General features: G+C 52.1%; 1 protein-coding gene and 1 non-coding gene across 3 annotated transcripts; both read left to right on the top strand.

Moving 5' to 3' along the window:
- The first annotated feature begins 4529 nt into the window (after window positions 1-4529).
- On the top strand, window positions 4530-20800 carry PRRC2A (proline rich coiled-coil 2A). Of its 2 annotated transcripts, XM_040988660.1 has the most exons (31): window positions 4530-4693; window positions 6855-7029; window positions 7501-7678; window positions 8024-8123; window positions 8212-8284; window positions 8602-8745; window positions 8886-9037; window positions 9180-9259; window positions 9410-9552; window positions 9870-9960; window positions 10058-10274; window positions 10688-11177; window positions 11534-11724; window positions 11899-12199; window positions 12862-13072; window positions 13266-15119; window positions 15627-15892; window positions 16092-16222; window positions 16435-16564; window positions 16675-16760; window positions 16962-17195; window positions 17347-17487; window positions 17593-17664; window positions 17771-17938; window positions 18178-18260; window positions 18412-18622; window positions 18717-18812; window positions 18931-19140; window positions 19233-19327; window positions 19431-19521; window positions 19620-20800. In XM_040988660.1, the coding sequence occupies exons 2-31, from the start codon at window positions 6918-6920 to the stop codon at window positions 19758-19760; spliced, it is 6492 nt and encodes a 2163-aa protein (XP_040844594.1). In that variant the 5' UTR covers window positions 4530-4693; window positions 6855-6917; the 3' UTR covers window positions 19761-20800. The 2 variants fall into 2 exon arrangements, with proteins under 2 accessions (XP_040844594.1, XP_040844595.1); XM_040988661.1 differs by lacking the exon at window positions 4530-4693 and having other exon boundaries at window positions 6432-7029.
- LOC121161957 lies at window positions 7198-7329 on the top strand. Its single transcript, XR_005884739.1, has one exon. It is a non-coding gene; the product is annotated as a small nucleolar RNA SNORA38 (small nucleolar RNA).
- Window positions 20801-21249: the final 449 nt, after the last annotated feature.

Below are 21249 nucleotides of genomic sequence, written 5' to 3'. Positions count from 1 at the left end.
ACACCTGACCTATTCAGAGCCCACAGGAACATTTAAACTTAAAGCGAAAGGATGAAAAAGGTGGTGTTATTTAATGAAGTCAAGGATGACAACATCTTAAGGCCCCATAATTGAAGCATTATATGAATCACTGAGGTCCTCTTGGGACATGCTATAGAAAGTGAGTTTATGGGGGAGGGAGAGCAGCGCAACAGATTCATTGACTAATCCTCCACTCACAGGTATCAGGAAGTCATATGGGCATGGGTTTGTGTCCTGGCTGCTCCATTTCCCATCCAGTTCCCTGCTTGTGGACTGGAAAAACAGTAGAGAATGGGTCAAAGCTTTGGGACCCTGCACATGCATGGGAGACCATTAAGAAGCACCTGGCTTTTGGCTTCAGATAAGGTCAGCTCTGGGCATTGTGGCAATCTGGGGAGTGAAGCAATAGATGGAAGACTTTATCTCTCCTTCTCTGTGTAAATCTGTGAAAGAAGAAAGAAAGAAAGAAAGAAAGAAAGAAAGAAAGAAAGAAAGAAAGAAAGAAAGAAAGAAAGAAAGAAAGAAAGAAAGAGAGAGAAAGGGACTTTATATAATGAAGGGTAGAGGAGGTTGTATTGGGAAGCCGCTGGTGGGGTACACATCTGGGATGCAGGGTCTGTAAATGACAGAAGGGAGGGCTGGAGCTTTCGTGGGGATGGCCATATCCTCCTCCATGGGATCGAATGAGTCAACTCTAGCACAACCTCTGGCTGTTGTTTCATATTTCCTGATCACTCCCTCCACCCTAGGAAAGAGAATCTGATTTGCTTATGTGATTCATACCCTGAGGACAAACCCAGTCAATGAGCCAGGGAGGCATCCTAGTGGGTGAGTCCTACACAGGCACATCATGTATTACTATAATGCAGCAATGAGAACAAACCCTATCTGTACACAACTGTATGCATAATCTCATGAACAAAACACTGAGCAAAAGACACAAAAGAACTCTTATTGTACACTTGTGCTTTGTCTTAAATACAAAACAGGTACAATTCACCCACGTTGTTAGAAGTCAGGGTCTGGCATTGTGGTGACCTCACTTGGAACACTGGCTTACCACATCTGAGCATAGGTTCTAGTCTGGGCTTCTGTGCTTCAGATCAGCTTTCTGCTAATTTTCCTGGGGAAGCAGAAGAGGATGGACCAAGTATGTGGGGGACCCTGCCACCCATGTGGGGAGACTTGGATGCAGTTTCACACTCCTGGCTTCAGCCAGGCCCCAGTCCTAGCTATTGTAGCCATGTGAGGATAAAAGCCACCTTTCCTCCAATTCATCTCTGTCACTCTACTTTTCAAATAAATAAATCTTTTTTAAAAAGATATATTTTTTATTTTTATTGGAAAGTCAGATATACAGAGAGGAGGAGAGACAGAGAAATATCTTCCATACGATGATTCACTCCCCAAGTGACCGCAACGGCTGGTGCTATGCCGATCCAAAACCAGGAGCCAGGAACTTTCTCCAGGTCTCCCACACGGGTGCAGGGTCCCAAGGCTTTGGATCATCCTTGACTGCTTTCCCAGGCCACAAGCAGGGAGCTGGATGGGAAGTGGAGCTGCCGGGATTAGAACCAGTGCCCATATGGGATCCCAGCGCGTTCAAGGCAAGAACTTTAACTGCTAGGCTGTCACAAGAAGCCCGGAGATTTCATTTTCTTTTGGGAATTGGTAGAGGAAAAGTATTGACAATAATGAGGTTAATATGTGGTGCTGGGATCCCAAATGGCCACTGAGTTGTTTGTTTGTTTGTTTGTTTGGCTTTTTTGTCCTTTTTTAAAAAATTATATTTTGACAATCCTTACATAGTTAATTAAGGTAAAAAGGGCTACAGGAAAGTGGGTAAGACTATTTTTTTTACATATTGTTTCCTTCATGTTTAAAGGGGGGTATTAAGGGAGAAGGCCCCCCAATTTCCCACCCTCCCCAGGTCCCAGATGTAGGGTATGCTCTGAGGTTCTTGCTCAAGTGGTTCTGATATTTCAACAGTTATGAATCGCTGCCAATCTTGCCACTCCAAGCACTATGAGGTCCTTGAAGAATCCACTGATTGACATAGTCCATCATAGTCTCTGTTTGCCCCGTATTTCTCTGCTAAGATATAGCTGAGATGGTTGGTTGACCTGTTCTGTCTTGTTTTCTTGGTTAGGGTTCTGAGTCCAGCATTTTGATTGGGGAGATCTCCAAAGAAACTTTGTCTGAGGTGTTCTCAAACCAGATTCTTGTATGTGCTAGCAAGTACAGGGCCCAGCACAGTCCATCGCCCCGATCAGCTGGAGGTTGCAATTGCTGGGTTGGTTCTGTTTTCACTTTCGACTTCCACTGAAATCAATGGGTGTTGCAGCCCATCCTGGTTCTGCCCAGCACATACTCGGCCCTTGCATAAACCAGTGGGAGCTGCAGCCTAGTTGGAGCGACCTGCAATAACCCCCACCAGGCCTGCCCCCTACCCTGGTTTGCCAGTATGTGTAGCAGTAGTCCAGTCTGTCCCACACCCCATTCCACCCCAGCTCCTGTCCTAGCTTTATGGCCTCCCGTGGAAGTGGTAACCCAAGAGGGAGGAGCCCACTATTTCCCTCCCAGGCCTCTCCCACTCCCAGATTATACACTCTCCAGATAGTTCTGTGGTTTGACTTGACAGAACTAGCCCCCAGTGCCAGCTTCTTCCAGCTGATGCTGTGGCTAAGCCCAAACAACCCTTACCCACTCTAATTTTGTTTGCACCAGTAGGAATAATCAGCCCAGCCTGGCTAGATCAGGGGATCTAGTCCACATGAGGCCTACTGGTGTTGTAGCCCTGCCTAGTCTGTTCTGCCCCCATCCCAGCCCATGCTCTCCAGTGGGAGTAGCTGTCCAGCAAAGGAACCACCCCTTATTCCCCTGCCGGCTCTGCCCCCTCCCTTCCTTGTTCTCATGCATGCTGGTTGGGCGCTGCAGTCCCTTCCGGTATAGGCAACCTCACCTTGGCATTCTGCATTGTGCACTAGTCTTTGCTGCGACCGAACCTGGCTCGACCCACACTGTTGTGGTGCTTGGATTTATGGGCACTGATTTGTGTCCTGTCTGCTCCACTTCCTATTCAGCTCCCTGTTTGTCAAGACCCAGAAGCTCTTGGCCCCTTCTTTGGACTAGAGATGCTGTGGTTCTTCGGTCATTTGGAGAGTGAACCAGCAGATAAAAGCTCGCTCTCTGTAACTCTTTCAAGTTTAAAAAAAAAAAAAAAACAGAGTGTGTGTTAGGAGAAAAATCAGAAAGTATGAATATCTCTTAAAAATATTTAAAATATTTTTCTCAAAAGTAAAATTGGTGCAAAAACCGTTATCATAACTTGCTAGGTTGAAAGTGTGGGAAATGAACTCTAAATCAGCCTCAGGTTAGAATTCTTAACTGATTTCCTGTTAATTTTTCTGTCTTCATTGCTTCCGAGGGACTGGCCACACCAGATTCACAGCTGATCTCCAAGCCCACACGCCTTTACTCATGTGAGATGTGCACCCTCTCCTCACACTTGACTAGATCCTAACCAGTTCTTCACGCTTCGCTGAGTTCTTGCAGTATTCCTAATCCTCCTCAAGCATGTTATATTGCGTTCCTCTACTTCTTTACCACTCTGGAATGATCAGTTGGAATGGGCACCAGGTCTGATGGAGGCAGAGGGTTCTTCCGTCGCTGAGCAACAAAGGAGATAAACAGCACCACATTTTGTAACATGATCCATTGTTGAGGAAATACAAGCAGCCACTGATATCAAATCCAAGTCTACTCATGAACATTTATATTATGTTCCTTTAGGTCACTAGCTGCCGATATTTCGACCAATGGATAGTTCCCAATCTATTTTTTGTTCGATAATTTGCATATATTATGCAAGCACATCCGACTCCCCCTCGCTGCTGCCATGACAGCCCAGCCCTCGGCGTCCGGCCGTCTACCCACCTCATTTGCATGACGTGATTTAGGAAGTGCAGGCCCACCCCACTGGGGTTTCCACCTCTCGCGTAAAGACGCGTGAGCTCGGGCTCTTCCCAGGCTGCGTTACCCCACCCCCCCCGGCCTCTCCGTTCGTCTCTCGCTCTCTCGGTTTCCACGACTAAAAACTGTACGGTTTCCTTCCACTTAGGGCGTCCCTACGTCTCCGCTCCCCTATTTCCACGAACGCACGACGCACGCCCCGCCTCTTTCTCCCACCCTCCGTCGTGTAAATTCCGCGCCCCAACCGCCCGGCTGGGCAGCGTCGAATTCCCACCCCCTTAGCACGTCTCAACGGCCGACGGCCGACGCCGGTCGCCCGTCTCCTCAGCCAACCGGCGTCCTAGCGTCCGTAAGTCCCTCCTCCTTATGCAAATAGCCGCCGCAAGCTCCGTACGCCCTGCCCCCTCTTTTTTTTAAAAAAGGATAGTCTAGGAAGAAGAGAGCGAGGCTAGCAAGCGCCCCGCCCTTTATGCAAATAGAGGGGCGTGTCTAGTCGCGGAGGGAGGCGGGAGTGGGGGGGCAATCCCGGGGGCGGCGGTTGCCCGGATGGGCCGTTAGTCGGAGCCCAGCCGCGGAGTGAGCGAGGGAGACGGGAGGAGCCGAGCCCGGCGCCATCCGCCGCCATCCGCCCCCGCCCCACCGCCATCCCGCCCCGGGGAGCCCCTAGGCCCCGGTCCCGAACCCCTGCGCACCCGGCCAGGTGAGTCTGGGCGAGCCGAGCGCTGACGCCCTTTTCCGGCGCGGAGCGGCGGTGGCGGCGGCGGCGGCGACGGCGGCGGTGGCGGGCCGGCGGGGGGAGGAGAAGCTGCCATTAGCCGCCGCCATTTTGTCCTCCTGCTGCCGGGCCTGGCTGCCCCTCCCCCTCCGGGACCTCTATTCCCCGGACCGGCATCTCCAGCTCCTGTGCGAGGGTCTGCAGCCTCACCTCACCCACCCAGCGTCCTGGCAGGGAGCGAACCACCCCTCCCCTCGCTCCCGAGCCCGTACCTCCCCACCTTCCACTGCGCTCCTGGCTCTTCACCTCCATCTGGTGACCCTCTCCCCGGCCGCCGTGTCCCTGGGGTGGGCCGCGTCTGAGGGTCCTTCTCTTGCAGGGTCTCCTTTTCACCGCATTGGGTCCCCTTCCATCTCCCGGAGTGTGGGTTCCACCTTCTTGGCACCTCTGCGTCGAGTCACTCCCACCGGAACCCTGTTCTCATCCAGCATCTTTACATTCCTCGATCTTTGCCTTTCCATTTTCCCCATTCCTCGTTCTCTTTCTTCCTCATTTCCCCTTTTCTTCCTGGGTCTCTTGACACTGCCCCCTCACTTTCTACATCCTGTCTGCCATTCCTGTCTCCATCTATGTCCCACCTGCTTGCTTGCTTTTTTTTTTTAGTGCTGCTGTTAGTGTTAGCCTCTTCGCTCTTCGACTCTTCTGTTCCCTTTTCATGTATGTTTCTACAGATGTCCTCAAGCATCTACAAACATGCCCCATCCTCATCTCTTCTACCCTGTCGGAAAGTTCTCTGGTTTGGGCTTGTCTCGTTGCTTTCCCCTGCTTTTCATTTCTTTCTTTTACACTGTTCCCCATAAATGAATGTTTCGTCATTCTGAATGGACTCAGGTTGCAGGGTTTGGCCTGTTTGGAGTGAGGGGTGGGTGATTGGACAAGAATGACTGCCGAGGGGTATTTTTCTGGAGGATAGGAAAATGGAGTTGGTCTGGCCTTGGCCCTCTGGTGTACGGCCAGTGGTAACAGGCTGCTGTTGAGGTGGATCTATAAATGCTTTGTTCTTTTCTGTGTAGGAGAAGTCAGTATTTCTGTGCAGACAAGACTCCCCTCCCCCCCCCTCACATTCACCCCCTGAACCGAGAGGGGTGCAAGTATGGAGAAAGGATAGATTATTACAAAACTTCGGTTACTGTAATCTCGGGCTCTGCAGAACCACTGTTTGTTCCTTGAGGGTTTCTCTGGCACCAGCCCTTAGTCTGCCCAAGCAAGCTCATAAAATCCTGAAACTCCCAGCATGCCTTTCTACAAACCCCCACATGGGAACGTAAGGCTACTGGAGTGGGCCCTAGGGCCTGATTAGGGAGCTGGTGTCTACCAAGTAGGTCTCTAACCTATCTTCCTTGCCTGATGGAATCATGTGCCTCTTTCTGATTTTTTTTTCTGGGACTTGGACTTGCTTGACTTTTTTTTTTCTTTAAGATTTATTTATTTTTATTACAAAGTCAGATAGGAGGGACAGAGAGAAAGATCTTCCATCGGATGATTCACTCCCCAAGGGACCGCAACGGCCGGTACTGCGCCGATCTGAAGCTGGGAGTCAGGAGGTCTTCCAACTTCCAAATCTCTCACATCGGTGCAGGGTCCCAAGGCTTTGGGCAGTCCTCAACTTCTTTCCCAGGCCACAAGCAGGGAGCTGGATGGGAAGTGGGGCAGCTGGGATTAGAACAGGCGACAATATGAGATTTGGCGCTTTCAAGGTGAGGACTTTAGCCGCTAGGCAACCCACTGGGCCCTGCTTGACTCTTTTTATTGTTGGTCTCTGGCATGAGTTTGATTGAGACGGAAGAGATTGTTGTGAGGGGTAATGAAGAAGCCACTGCCCTTTATGGATTACCACATTGTTTATATTAGGAGGATGGGGCAGTTATTTCGACTGCTTTGGTCAGAACAGGCTGGGGGAAAGGGAGCATGGCATTTGGGCTGGGGAGCTGAGTGAGTGAGTGGCTCAGAGGGACTGGGCAGTTTCCATAGGCTGAAAGAAAAGATCCCAGAGGGTCACACATCTGTAAAGAGGAGAGGTTCCTGCTGGGCTTCTGGTGTAGTCATCTATAAGGGGGACAGAGACAGACTCTTGTCTGGTCCACAGGCTCCGGAACGTTTTGGGGGAGGAGCCTGCAGGACCCAACGTACTCAATGAGCTTCCAGCGCAATGTCCGATCGCTCGGGGCCGACTGCCAAGGGGAAGGATGGAAAGAAGTATTCCTCACTCAACCTGTTTGATACGTATAAGGGCAAGTCCTTAGAGATCCAGAAACCTGCTGGTGAGGGTCTTGCTACAAAGATGCTGCTAATGTTTGGAGGCTAGGCGTGGATGGGGCATTATGTTTTAGAGCCCTCTGGGGGGGAACTGTTATAATAGAGATGCCAAAAGATTGGCAGATCACTGGCAATTTTCTGGTGGGTGTTGGGCTCTGGGCAAATACCAATTATCCTCCTACAAAGGCGTGTCTATGGTACCCTGTCTTTGGACACGTAAGAATTGGAGGCAAAGAAATGTGGATTTGGGAAAGTTCTGGAGCCAGCTTGCTCTCCGCAGGTTCAAGACCAACCCTCCCACATTGAAGCATTGAATGAAATATATTTCATTTTAATAGGGATCTTGGTTTATCCAGTGCAGGGGATGGGAATGATGTCTGGGAGCAAGACATTGAGGATGTTTAAGTTGGGCCTGGAGTGAGAGGCTGTCAGATCTCCAGGGGAGGCATGTTTGACCATCTCTACTTTTTCTCCAGTTGCTCCTCGTCATGGCCTGCAGAGTCTTGGGAAAGTTGCCATTGCCCGGCGTATGCCACCCCCAGCCAACCTTCCAAGCCTAAAAGCCGAGAACAAAGGCAATGACCCGAATGTCTCACTAGTGCCGAAAGACGGAACAGGATGGGCAAGCAAACAGGAGCAGTCCGACCCCAAGAGGTAGACAGCTTTGGGGGAACCTGCAGAGATCAGTATTTTAACTTTGAACTAAATGTTAAATTGGAGTGGTCTTGGTCTGTCTCAGCCACATTAAGAGCCAGAGAGAAAGGGAGACGCCTTTGCAACCCTTTCCAAGTTTAGCTGACTAGAATGGTACTTTCAGTTTAATGTTAAATGAAGTGAGAGCTTGAAGAAACAGCATCTCCTGCAGAGTGACAAAATGTTTTGTCCTGATTGTTGGTGGTAGCAGTGCTTCAGGGTTCAGTCCCTTCCCACACCCGTTAGGAGAAGCGGGGTGGGCTTCTTGAGGCTGTGGATAACCTTTCTGTTTTGTTATCCTGTCAGTTCCGATGCCTCAACCGCTCAGCCGCCGGAATCGCAGCCACTGCCGGCTTCACAGACGCCTGCCTCCAACCAGCCGAAACGACCCCCAGCAGCCCCCGAGGTACCAGGAGAACTGGAAGGGTGGGAGGAAAAAAAGGCTCGTGGTACCTCCAGCTGTATCATCGCTTCTCATCTCTCTGCTTCCTCAGAACACTCCTTCGGTTCCAAGCGGGGTAAAGTCCTGGGCGCAAGCCAGCGTCACCCATGGAGCACATGGAGATGGTGAGTGCCATGCTGTCTGGTGAACCATGTGGGTTCCTAGGCAGGAGCCCTACACTGTTTCATTAGTAAAGCATTCTCAGTTCTCTTCACTAAATCTTAGATTCCCTATTTAGTGTTGTGGGACACATGAGCAAATTTTAACTCTCAGTCTCATGTGAGGGTTGAGAGGGTGATGAGATCCCACAACTGACCTTGTGTTTAGGGGAACATGCACTTAGTCCATGGACGGTGTTTGACATCTGTGGGAGCTTTGCACTGCGGTGATGTGTGTTATTGAATATGCTCTTGTCTCTTTTTGTGCACTCCCATCCCAAAAGGTGGAAGGGCATCAAGCCTACTGTCACGATTCTCTCGAGAGGAATTTCCGACCCTGCAGGCGGCTGGCGACCAGGACAAGGCTGCCAAGGAAAGGGAGTCTGCCGAACAGTCGTCTGGGCCCGGACCAAGCCTCCGCCCCCAGAGTAAGTGGCTGCGTTTTGGACTAGACAGTACCTACTCCAAGCTAAGTGTTGGTTTGTTCATCCTGCTCCCCGATTATTATCACTATGCTTACGTGCCCCTGAATTACTAATAATTTCTTTCTGTTTTTTCCAAAATGTAGATTCTACAACTTGGAGGGACGGAGGTGGGCGTGGCCCTGATGAGCTGGAGGGCCCGGACTCCAAACTTCATCATGGTCATGACCCCCGGGGCGGGCTGCAGCCCTCGGGCCCACCCCAGTTCCCTCCCTACCGCGGAATGATGCCGCCCTTTGTGAGTTTGGGGGTTCTTTGTGGATGCACTGGAAGCTAGAGCACCCATGACGTGGAGATAAATTGGGGGGATAGCAAGTTCCCAGAGTTAATGAGCTGCTTGATTCTCCCCTCTGAGCACCTGCTGTTGGTCCCTTTTGCAGATGTATCCTCCATATCTCCCATTCCCTCCGCCCTACGGACCCCAGGGGCCTTACCGATACCCTACACCTGATGGGCCCAGGTGAGCAGTCCAGGTCTGGGGTTGGTTGGGGATGGGAAAAACCTATTGGAGAGAGAATGGTCTTCTTTCTAACCAGTAGGTCTAGTCTTGAATGGGTTTACAACATGTTTTCCTTTTTTTGCCTTCTCCCATTTGTTTTTCTGTATGCAGCCGTTTTCCTCGTGTAGCAGGCCCCCGGGGCTCAGGGCCACCCATGCGCCTGGTAGAGCCTGTAGGTCGGCCTTCTATTCTTAAGGAGGATAATCTCAAAGAATTTGACCAGTTGGACCAGGAGAATGATGATGGTTGGGCAGGTAGGTGAATAGTCAAGGAAGCAATAACTTGGATGTTTAAAGAAAAAGCTTCAATGAGGGAAAAAATGGAGAGGGTGTATGGGAGAAAAGTATGTATCTAAGGGCAGGGACGAAAATATGAGGGCTGAGTTGTGGCAGAATCTTGGCAGTCAGTATGACAGGCATTAGAGTTGGGTCTAAACCTTAGAGGGAAGGAGCTGACCTTAGTGCGGTGTCCCAGCATCATATGGTTCTGAACAGTTCTTTTGTGTCTCAGGAAGACACTGGACTTTAGAGAATAGGTTGCTTCTGTTACTGATCTTAATTTTTTTTCTCAGGGGCCCATGAGGAGGTTGACTACACTGAGAAGCTCAAGTTCAGCGATGAGGAAGATGGGAGAGACTCTGATGAGGAGGGAGCTGAGGGCCAGTGAGTTACAGCTATTGGGATTGAATGGAGACTTATTTTTTTTTTCATGGTAATGTACTAATTTGCAGCTGATTTTAATTCCACTTTGATCTCACAGCAAGGATTCCCAATCCGCTGCTAGTGAAGAGCGGCCCCCTGAAACAGATGGCAAGAAGGGCACCTCTCCTGGGAATGAGCCGCCTCCTCCAAAGACAGCCTGGACAGAGACCTCTCGGCCTACGGAGACAGAGCCAGGGCCTCCTGCCCCAAAGCCTCCCCCACCTCCACCTCACCGAGGCCCTGCTGGGAACTGGGGTCCTCCTGGAGACTACCCAGTGAGTATCTAAAATGAGGGGTTTAGAGGGTCAGTTGTGGGAGTGTCAGCTCAGTAGTTGGAGTGGTGGTGGTAGTAGAGATGGGATGGGTGAAGTCTGAACTTGGCTATGTGAAGTAGAGATCTGCAGGGTATCTGCAAATCTTGGGGACATGGCTTAGTGTTAGAGAAGTCTAAGTGTGATAAATGTGAGAAATTAAAATGGTGGGAAAGAACAAGGTGGCCTTCAGATATGCAGGGGAGAGGGACCAGGAAAAAGCACCAGCGTTAGAGCCTGTCCCCACCCAGTGAGACCATCCACCCCAAGGGCTGGCCCTAAGGTACTGCAACTAAAGACGAATGGTTGATCTGTGAGAGATGGCGGAAAGCATAATGCCTGACAACCCTGGCCCTGCCGGATCTGTCCATTGACAGGATCGTGGAGGCCCTCCCTGCAAGCCCCCAGCACCTGAGGATGAAGATGAGGCCTGGCGGCAGCGGCGAAAACAATCTTCATCTGAGATTTCTCTGGCGGTGGAGCGGGCCCGGCGGCGACGAGAAGAGGAGGAGCGCCGCATGCAGGAGGAGCGTCGGGCAGCCTGCGCAGAGAAACTCAAGCGGCTCGATGAAAAGTTTGGGGCACCTGACAAGCGGCTTAAAGCAGAGCCTGCTGCTCCCCCTGCTGCCCCTCCTGCTGCCCCTGCTCCACCACCTGTAGTTCCCAAAGAACTGCCCACACCTCCAGCTCCTCCACCAGTGCCAACACCAGTTCCAACTCCAACTCCAGAAAAGGAACCTGAAGAGCCAGCACAGACCCCTCCTGCCCAGTCCACCCCCAGTCCAGGTGTGGCTCCAGCTTCCACTCTGGTGAGTGGTGGTGGCACTACCGGTAGCACCAGCAGTGGGAGCTTCGAAGCCAGCCCAGGTACGGAGGAGGGGATAGTTACTTTGAAGTATGGTGGCAGATGTTGGCTTGGTTTTAGGGTGCAGGGTGGTAAGGATGAGGTAAATGAAATAGAAAGCACCTGTTTTTAGTTTGTTGGATAATCAATAGTAGGGAAAATGAATCAAACAGAAGGAAATCTGTATGCTTAGGATAGAGCAAAACTGAGGAGTATTGATACCACTGTCAGTGGGTACTGAGAGGGGTTTAAGTGGGTGAAGCTTTAATAGTATAAATATTCAATAGAACCACCTCTGTTTTGAAAGACTTTGAAGTGGGGCCTGAAGTGCCAGGAATTCTGTTGATAACGTTATGTCATTCTGATCTTTGCACTGCAGTGGAACCCCAGCTGCCTTCAAAAGAGGGCCCAGAACCAACAGAAGAGCTTCCTCCTCCTACCACACCTCCAGCCCCAAAGTTGGAGCCCAAGAGTGATGGGGCTGGTCCTACGCGGCAGCCCCCAAGCCAGGGCTTGGGATATCCCAAGTATCAGAAGTCATTGCCACCTCGTTTCCAGCGCCAGCAGCAGGTGAGGACAAGTTACTCCACTTGTGTTCCTGGCCCTGCTACTTAGCCAGTTCTTGCTCTGCCATGGCACCTAGTTTCCATCTAGTCTAAGTTGTCTCATTTGAACATTCCTTTTGTTGACTGACTGAGATATGTGGCTTTTGGTCCTGTTACCCTCTCTCCTGTCCTCCCCCAGGAGCAGCTCCTGAAGCAACAGCAACAGCAGCAGCAGTGGCAGCAGCATCAACAGGGCTCTGCGCCCCCTGCCCCAGTGCCCCCATCACCACCACAGCCTGTGACCCTGGGGGCTGTGCCAGCTCCACAGGCTCCGCCACCACCCCCTAAGGCCCTGTATCCGGGTGCTCTGGGCCGACCCCCACCCATGCCTCCAATGAACTTTGATCCCCGCTGGATGATGATTCCTCCTTACATGGACCCTCGGCTCCTGCAGGGCCGGCCCCCTCTGGACTTCTACTCTCCTGGTGTGCATCCCTCTGGTAAGGGACTGTGGGAGTGGCAGAGGGCCAGAGTGCCCCTCAGTCCTAGGAGATAAGTGTTAGGGTTTCACCAGTGTGACCCTAGTGAGACTAGTCTTAGTAAGGAAGAAGGGAGGATAAATGCTCAGCCCTGGTGAAGTAGTTTTGTTATGAATATGGGATTGGAGGGAAAAACAGTGATCCCTTATTGGCCAGGATTTATTTGGTAGGGTCAAGGGTTGACTATTCTGTAGGAAAGCTGAGTGTAAGCATGCCTATTTAACAAGAGCAAAACGGCTCAGATTTAGTGGGAACTAGAGATAGGAGCTGATTAGATAGGAAAAACTAGATGGGAAAGACTTTTGGGGGTCTGGAGTGCTTGTGATCAAAGAGTGGGTTTTTTTGTTTTGTTTTAAGGCAGAGTTGGAAGAGAGATCTGATTTCACTCCCTAAATTGCTGGGGCTTGGCCAGGCCAAAGCCAAGCTTCCTTGTCTCCCACTTGGGTGCAGGAGTCCCATTCACTTGGGCTGTCGTCTACTGCTTTGCCAGGTGCATTAACAGGAAGCTGGATCGGAAGTGGAGCAGCTGGGGTTGTTTTGGCACCCTTAGAGGTCGCCAGTGTTGGTAGAGGCTTTACATGCTCTGGCACAACACCCGCCCTGGGTTTTCTTTGTTTCTACAGGCCTCGTTCCCCGAGAACGCTCAGACAGTGGGGGCTCAAGCTCAGAGCCATTTGAACGCCATGCACCCACCCTCTTGCGGGAACGGGGCACTCCACCAGTGGATCCCAAATTGGCCTGGGTTGGAGATGTCTTTACCACTACACCCACTGATCCTCGCCCACTGACCTCCCCTCTGCGCCAGGCTGCGGAAGAGGATGAGAAGGGCATGAGGTGAGTGCTGTAGGAAGACATGGGTGAGCTGTTACTGAAAGGATCTAGGCTTCCATGACAAATAATTTGGGTTACTGGTGAAGTAGTGGCAACGAACGTAGAGTGTTTAGTTAATAAAGTACTCTTCATCCCTACTTAGAGTTTTCTGTATTCTGAGATGCGTATTTCCATTCTTTTCTGTCTCCTTTTTCAGGAGTGAGACTCCTCCAGTGCCTCCCCCACCACCCTATCTGGCCAGTTATCCAGGCTTTCCTGAGAATGGAGCCCCTGGACCCCCGATCTCTCGTTTCTCTCTGGAAGAGTCTGTTCCCCCTGGGCCCCGACCACTTCCTTGGCCCCCAGGCAATGAGGAGGCAGCAAAGACACAAGCTCCACCACCTAAGAAGGAACCCCCGAAAGAGGAGATTCCACAGCTGACGGGGCCAGAAGCAGGTCGAAAACCTGCCCGTGGAGTTGGAGGGAGCCAAGGCCCCCCACCTCCACGCAGGGAAAGCCGCACAGAGACCCGCTGGGGCCCTCGCCCAGGCAGCAGTCGCCGTGGTGTTCCTCCAGAGGAGCAAGGGGCACCTCCCCGCCGGGCAGGGCCTATAAAGAAACCACCACCTGCAAAAGTGGAAGAGCTGCCTTCTAAGCCTGCTGAACAGGGGGATGAAGCAGCTAAGGCCCCGAAACCAGACCCTCTCAAGACAGCCAAGGGCAAAATGGGCCCCAAAGAGACACCATCCAGTGGGAATCTTTCTCCTGCGCCAAGGCTTCGGAGGGACTATTCCTATGAAAGAGTTGGTCCTACATCGTGCCGTGGTCGGGGCCGGGGAGAGTATTTTGCCAGAGGAAGAGGCTTTCGTGGGACCTACGGAGGGCGGGGACGGGGAACCCGAAGCCGAGAATTCCGCAGTTACCGAGAGTTTCGTGGAGAGGATGGGCGAGGAAGTACAGCAGGGGGACCAAACCACTCCTCGGCTCCCCGGGGCCGCACTGCCAGCGAGACAAGAAGTGAAGGTTCCGAGTATGAAGAGATCCCAAAACGGCGCCGACAGCGTGGCTCAGAAACTGGCAGTGAGACCCATGAGAGTGATCTGGCCCCTTCAGACAAGGAGGCCCCACCACCCAAGGAGGGAGTGCTCGCCCAGGTTCCCCTGGCACCTCCACCACCAGGAGCCCCCCCTTCACCTGCCCCAGCCCGTTTCTCCACTGCTCGTGGTGGGCGAGTTTTTACGCCAAGAGGGGTGCCTTCTCGCAGGGGTCGCGGGGGCGGGCGGCCCCCTCCTGCTGTTTGCCCAGGCTGGAGCCCTCCAACCAAGCCCTTGGCTCCCAAAAAGCCTCCAGCAGGTCCTTTGCCGACAAATAAGGAGCCTTTGAAAGAGAAGCTGATTCCAGGGCCTCTGTCTCCCATGGCACGGGGAGGCAGCAGCGGAGGTGGCAACATGGGCATGAGCGTGGAAGACGGAGAAAGACCCCGAAGGAGGCGTCATGGGAGGGCTCAGCAGCAAGATAAACCGCCTCGTTTTCGGAGGCTTAAGCAGGAACGGGAGAATGCTGCCAGAGGGGCTGAGGGCAAACCCTCTCTGCCCCTCCCAGCTCCCACTCCAGGACCTGAGGAGGCACTCGCTGCGGTCATTGTGCCCCCACCACCTCGCCGGGCAGCCGCCAAGTCTCCCGATTTGTCAAACCAGAACTCGGACCAAGCCAATGAGGAATGGGAGACTGCATCAGAGAGCAGCGATTTTGCCAGTGAGCGCCGGGGGGATAAGGAGGTTCCTCCACAAGCACTGATGGCCCCCAAGGCTGTGGGAACTCCTGGGGGCAGTGGAGGTGGAACTGGTCCAGGCATTTCAACTATGTCCCGTGGAGATCTGAGCCAGAGAGCCAAGGATTTGAGCAAACGGAGCTTCTCCAGTCAGCGGCCAGGCATGGATCGCCAGAACCGGCGCCCCGGCCCAGGGGGCAAGGCTGGTGGTGGCGGTGGAGGTGGTGGTGGGGGTCCTGGGGCAAGGACTGGCCCAGGACGAGGAGACAAAAGGAGCTGGCCCTCGCCCAAAAACCGAAGGTAGGTAAACAAGTTTCAGTTCAAACAGTTTTCACCTGTTTAACTTCCAAATACCCACAGTAACTGGGGTTGAGCCAGACTGAAGCCAGGAATCCAGAACTCCATCCAGGTCTGCAATGTGGGTGCCATTAACAGGATTAGAGTCAGAGGCAGGGCTAATAATCCAGGTTCCTCCGATGGAAATTCAGGGATCCCAAGTGGTATCTTAACCTCTAGGCCAAACCTGTATAAGTAGGGGTGAAGGCTATGAATGAGGTAAGGTCTGAGTGTAAGATGTAGGGGCAGGTGAGGTCATGAGGAAGGCATTGGAATTTGTGTGTGTAGAGGGTACAGCTAGAATAGTGACAAGTGGCTTGAGACTGTCCTGTAGACTGTGCAAGTCCTTAGGTGTATGCATGGTTTTGAGGGGGAAGAGGGTAACTTTTTAGAGGAAAAACTGAACATGCTTGACTTAACAGGTAAAGGTGACAATTAGTTAACCCTGGGACTGATGTTCTGTTCCTTTAGCCGTCCTCCAGAGGAGCGTCCTCCGGGGCTTCCCCTGCCTCCCCCGCCGCCAAGCAGTTCTGCTGTCTTCCGTTTGGACCAGGTTATCCACAGCAACCCTGCTGGTATTCAACAGGCACTGGCCCAGCTAAGCAGTCGCCAAGGGAGTGTAACTGCACCAGGCGGGCACCCAAGGCCCAAGCCTGGGCCTCCCCAAGCCCCTCAGGGCCCCTCCTCTCGGCCCCCAAGCCGATATGACCCTCAGAGGGCCAACAACGTCAATTCTGGTAAGCTGGAGGAGATTAGGATGGGAAGGTTTCCCTCCAGAGATCAGGTGCTGGAGAGGGAGGAGAGGGACTTGGGGTCCTTCCTGCTAGCTTAAGTGCAGGGAGCTGGGGTGGGAGGATTGGGAGATATCATGGGGATGAAAAGGTAGGGGGCCTTTGTAAGAGGGAGGCAGATACAGACCGTTTCCCTTTTTCGCAGACTCCCACTTCGAGGAGCCAGGGCCTATGGTGAGAGGAGTGAGTGGGACTCCACGGGATTCTTCTGGAGTTAATGCCTTCCCCTCCAAACGGCGGGAGCGGCCTCCCAGAAAACCAGAGTTGCTGCAGGAGGTGAGGGATGAGGATTGAGATTGTACTTCACTCTTTTATTGAAGGTTTTTCTTGGTTTTGTTTCATTTATCCCTGTTGCTGTCACTGTCTGCTCAGTTCAGTGCGTTCCTGCTTGTATCCCTTCTGTCTTGGCCCTGTACCTCTCATTGTGTCTCCGTGTCCTTTGTTTGCACCCTTATTCATGTTTTGTCTCTGACGTTTGTCACCTTTAGGAATCCTTGGCACCTTCTCACAGCTCTGGGTTCTTGGGCCCCAAGGCTGAGGTCCCAGGCCCTCAAGTGCAGTCTCCAGATACAGGCACTGAAGCCCTCACCCCTCATATCTGGAACCATTTGCATACTGGTGAGTTAAGCTGAATGAAGGGGAAAGGCTGATGGTAGGGTAGAGGGAGGTGGGCTTCAGAGCTGTTTCTCTTTCATTTTCTGTATCCTGGTCGGTGCTCCTCCTTCCAGCCACTAGCCGAAAAAGTTACCGGCCTGGATCCATGGAGCCCTGGATGGAACCACTGAGTCCCTTTGAGGATGTGCCTGGCACAGAGGTGAGTGGGGCATGGGAGAGAACATGAGCTGGGAATAGGTTGAAAACTTCCCTGCCTATTATAGGTCAAGTCGGGCTGATGCTAGCATAGTGACCTTTTCAGTTTTTCTGTCTGTATGTGTGAATCAGAAATTGGGGTGCTTTGTAGAAATTGGGGTGCTTTGTACTCTGGCTTAACCAGCTCCTTCTCCACTCCTCTCAGATGAGTCAGTCTGACAGTGGGGTGGACCTGAGTGGAGATTCTCAGGTGTCATCAGGTCCCTGCAGCCAGCGAAGCTCTCCTGATGGAGGACTCAAGGGAGCAGCAGAGGGACCTCCCAAGCGGCCTGGAGGTCCCTCACCCTTGAATGCTGTTCCTGGTGAGGGTCCACCTGGCTCTGAACCCTCTGAACCTCCTAGGAGACGGCCACCTTCTTCCCATGATGGGGACAGAAAGGTAAACTATGAAAGGTCAAGAGGGACACTTAGGCAGCTTCCTTTGCTTCTTCCTCTGTCTGCCCCTTTCCTTTCCCTGTATTGTGGGGATTCTTTGGCAGAGAGTTCCTTCTCTTTTCTCCAACAGCACTTTATTATGTTCCCTACTGCAGGAGCTGCCCCGGGAGCAGCCTCTGCCCCCTGGTCCCATTGGCACAGAGCGATCTCAGCGTACAGACCGAGGTGCAGAGCCTGGCCCTCTGCGGCCAGCCCATCGAGCTGGCCCCCCAGTCCAGTTTGGCACTAATGACAAGGTCGGCCATGGGCTGGATCGGACTGTGGGTGGAGAGAAGGGAGGGGTAGAAGTAGGACTTGATACATCTGAATTATGGGACAATCTCCATGCCTCATGATCACAGGATTCAGACTTGCGCCTAGTGGTGGGGGACAGTTTAAAAGCAGAGAAGGAGCTAACGGCATCAGTCACTGAGGTGAGAGAGTGTTAAGACTTCATTTTGCTGGTAAAGATCCCTTGGAGTGGCCTGGGCATCTAGGATGCCAGACATACATACCCTTTAACAAGGTCTCTCCTTTTAGGCAATTCCAATAGGCCGAGACTGGGAACTTCTCCCTAGTACTTCAGCCTCAGCTGAGCCACAGTCCAAGAATGCAGGCTCTGGGCACTCTGGTCCAGAGCCCAGCTCCTCAAGCCAGCGTCTGTACCCTGAGGTCTTCTACAGCAGTCCTGGGCCTCCTAATTCACAGGTGGGCCTCACTTCTATCCCCTTGGATCCCTGGAATGGGTAATCATACTAGTGTGCGTGCTGTCCTCCTAGAGCCAAGCCTTCATATGTTTTGAAGTTAAAAAGACTGCCCACCCCCTTGTTTTTTGTTATTCCAGTTTTCTTGCGTTTTATCCAAGTGAGGTGCCAGCTTTTTTTCCACTGCCAGCTTTCTCAACCAGAGGAACTGGGACTATTCCAACTATGCTATTTTCCCCACAGGTCTCTGGTGGAACTATGGACTCTCAGTTACATCCCAACAGTGGTGGCTTCCGCCCAGGGACCCCCTCACTGAATGCCTACAGGTAACACTAGATGTTTGGTGGACCTCATAAGGAAATTGAGAGATACCTCAGGGGCAAGGAAAGACTGAAGTTTACATGAATGGTGTAACGACTCAGACTAAAGGAGTAAATGACTAGCTTAACATCTTTGCTCACCTCAATTTCTTTTTAGATCACAGGCTCTCTACCTGCCTCCAGGCCCAGCCCCTCCCTCGGCACTTCTCTCTGGGGTAGCTCTCAAGGGCCAGTTTCTGGATTTCTCAGCACTGCAAGCAACAGAGCTGGGGAAGTTGCCAGCTGGAGGAGTTCTTTACCCTCCACCTTCCTTCCTCTATTCTCCAGCTTTCTGTCCCAGCCCTCTGCCTGACCCGCCTTTGCTTCAGGTAAGAGGTGGGCATGTACTGCCAGGGTTTAGGAGGTGTAGGGGTGAGGGAGAAGCTTTCAGAGGAGTTGCTCTTTCTTCCTGTTCCTGAGTAGGTACGCCAGGATCTGCCATCCCCTTCGGATTTTTATTCTCCTCTGCAGCCTGGTGGCCAGAGTGGCTTCCTTCCTTCTGGGGCCCCTACCCAGCAGGTACCTTTTCCCTTGACACTCTTCCTTTCACTGTTTCTTTTTGCTTTTGGTTTTGGTCACCCCTTGGTTTTCCAGCATTTCTCCCCTTCCCCAACATGCACACCTGAATTTGTTACAGATGCTTCTACCTGTGGTAGACTCTCAGCTGCCTGTGGTGAACTTCGGCTCCCTGCCGCCAGCGCCACCTCCTGCCCCACCCCTTTCTCTGTTACCTGTGGGCCCTGCTCTACAGCCCCCCAGCCTAGCTGTGCGGCCCCCACCTGCTCCAGCGACTCGGGTGCTGCCTTCACCTGCCAGGCCTTTCCCTCCTAGCTTGGGGCGAGCAGAGGTAAGGTACAGGAACCAGGGTGCCAGAACACTTGCAGAGTTAGGAGTGGGTATCTCAGGTTGAATGGGCATTCATGAATTTTTTGCTTTCAGCTGCACCCAGTGGAGCTAAAGCCGTTCCAGGATTATCGAAAACTGAGCAGCAACCTTGGGGGATCTGGGTCCTCACGTACTCCCCCAGCTGGAAGGTAAAAAGAGAATGGAACATCCCCATCCCATCCTGAAGGGCTTTCTGACTTGGGGACCAGAGATCAGATGTTAGGCTTGCCTTAAATACTCTTCTCCCATTAGGTCCTTCTCTGGTCTCAATTCCCGACTCAAGGCCCCACCTTCAACCTACAGCGGAGTGTTCCGCACCCAGCGCATCGACCTCTATCAGCAGGTGAAGAAGAAATCCTGTGGCCCCAAGTCTGAATTTGTGACTTCCGGTCCTTCCACCACCTACCACTAAGCCTTCTGTTCTACATACCTGTCCCTTAGGCCTCCCCACCTGATGCTCTACGCTGGATGCCGAAGCCTTGGGAACGGACAGGGCCACCTTCCCGAGAGGGACCTTCCCGAAGGCCGGAGGAGCCTGGGTCCCGAGGGGACAAGGAACCTGGGCTACCCCCGCCCCACTGAGGGAGTTCCCCTTGCCCCCCATCCCCGGGGCTTGTATATAGATTATAAATATATAAAGGGGAAAGGGGTGGGTGGGGAGGGGTTGTGGGGCTGGGGCCTCATTTCCCCTCCTCCCTCTTCCTCTGGTCCCCTATCCCTGGGGCTGTTTGTTAAAAAATAATAATAAAAGGATTAAAAAAATATTGCCACAAAACAGTTGTGGGGATGGGTTGGTTGGTTAGTGTTGCAAGAGCATGGTGTTAAGTCATGTTTATGTGGCTCCTGTTTAGTCGGTCTTTTTGAACTACTACAAAAAGTTTGGCCTGGGGCTCACTTGGACAAATCTGTTGGGGCCAATGGACAAGATCATTTGGGAAGTTTGTTGATGGCCCTGCTGACCCTAATATGGTTCCCTTCACATCATGTAGGGTCTTGGTACATCTGAAAGGTGGGCAACCTGCCATGGTCTCCGTGTAGCTCCTCCTGAAGGGTGTTGAAAATGTCACATTGTTGGTCCTTCCTGCAGCAAGCTAGTCGGTAGGAGAGGGTAGAACTGCAGTTGATGGCAGCCAAGAATTAGCAGTCATATGTCATTTTGTTCCGTTGGAAAAAAGTCCTGTTTATAGCTGTGCTGCAAGTGTCTCATTTTGTCAGCACACTAATGGGCTCTTAGAACGCGGTAGGTGAGCCTCAGTGTTGTCAGGCAGAACTCTTTGAGTGCCTCTATGTGTTAATTTTACTTGGGTCTGGAACTGCATTTTCTGTTGTCATGTAAGATGGATGTTCCATCTTGGGGCTAATTTACATACCCAATCATCTGGTGGCAGGCATTGTGAAGCTCAGAATTCTTATACCCTGGGATGGAGTACTCTTTGTCTTAACTTCATGGGTGGAAGTGGTAGTGACCCAAATTCTTGGGTTCCTGCAACCCTTATAGACTAGTTTTGGCTTGACTCATTCTTGGATGCTGTAGTCATTTAGGAAGTGAACCAGTGGATAGAGGTTCTCCCTTCCTTTCCGCCTTTCAAAATGTTAAAGAGATTTGTTTTAGAAGACAAGTTTACAGATTTGTGGAGAGATCTTCCATCCATTATATCAGCAAGTGGCTGCAACAGCCACAGCTGGGAGCTTCTTGTGGGTTTTTTCATGTGGTGGCAGGGCTTCAACAACCTGGGTCATCTTATTGCTTTCCCAGGCATTAACATTAGCAGGGAGCTGGATCATAAGTTGGGACTCATGCTGGCACACAAAGCAGAGGCTTAACTCACAACACTATGGCACCAACCCCTCAGAAAAGTTATGTAAAGTTAACTTAGGTTCACAGAGGAATCATGGTCATAGCTGGTTTCCTAGGGAGTGGCTTTTCCCCCTAATGCCTGCAAGAGCCCAGGACTCCACTTGTATTGTGGGTGTGGTTCAGCCTTGTGTTGCCTACTTTAGGATGCTTTAACAAGGAAGCTAGACCAGAAGTGGGACAGCCAGGACTCGACCAAACACAACACCAACATCA

Source organism: Ochotona curzoniae, unplaced genomic scaffold (assembly GCF_017591425.1).
Source record: "Ochotona curzoniae isolate NIBS_2020 unplaced genomic scaffold, NIBS_Ocur_1.0 contig_4951, whole genome shotgun sequence".
NCBI classification, from domain to species: domain Eukaryota; kingdom Metazoa; phylum Chordata; class Mammalia; order Lagomorpha; family Ochotonidae; genus Ochotona; species Ochotona curzoniae.
The sequence above is the reverse complement of the archived record's forward strand: the minus strand, read 5'-3'. Positions and strand labels throughout refer to the sequence as shown.

Bases quoted from the DNA above. Each gene is read 5' to 3' on its own strand.
- PRRC2A (XM_040988660.1), top strand. From the start codon at position 6,918: ATGTCCGATCGCTCGGGGCCGACTGCCAAGGGGAAGGATGGAAAGAAG. The intron at 16,761-16,961 runs GTGAGTGGGGCA...CACTCCTCTCAG, and splicing joins AGGATGTGCCTGGCACAGAG to ATGAGTCAGTCTGACAGTGG. The intron at 18,813-18,930 runs GTACCTTTTCCC...AATTTGTTACAG, and splicing joins CTGGGGCCCCTACCCAGCAG to ATGCTTCTACCTGTGGTAGA.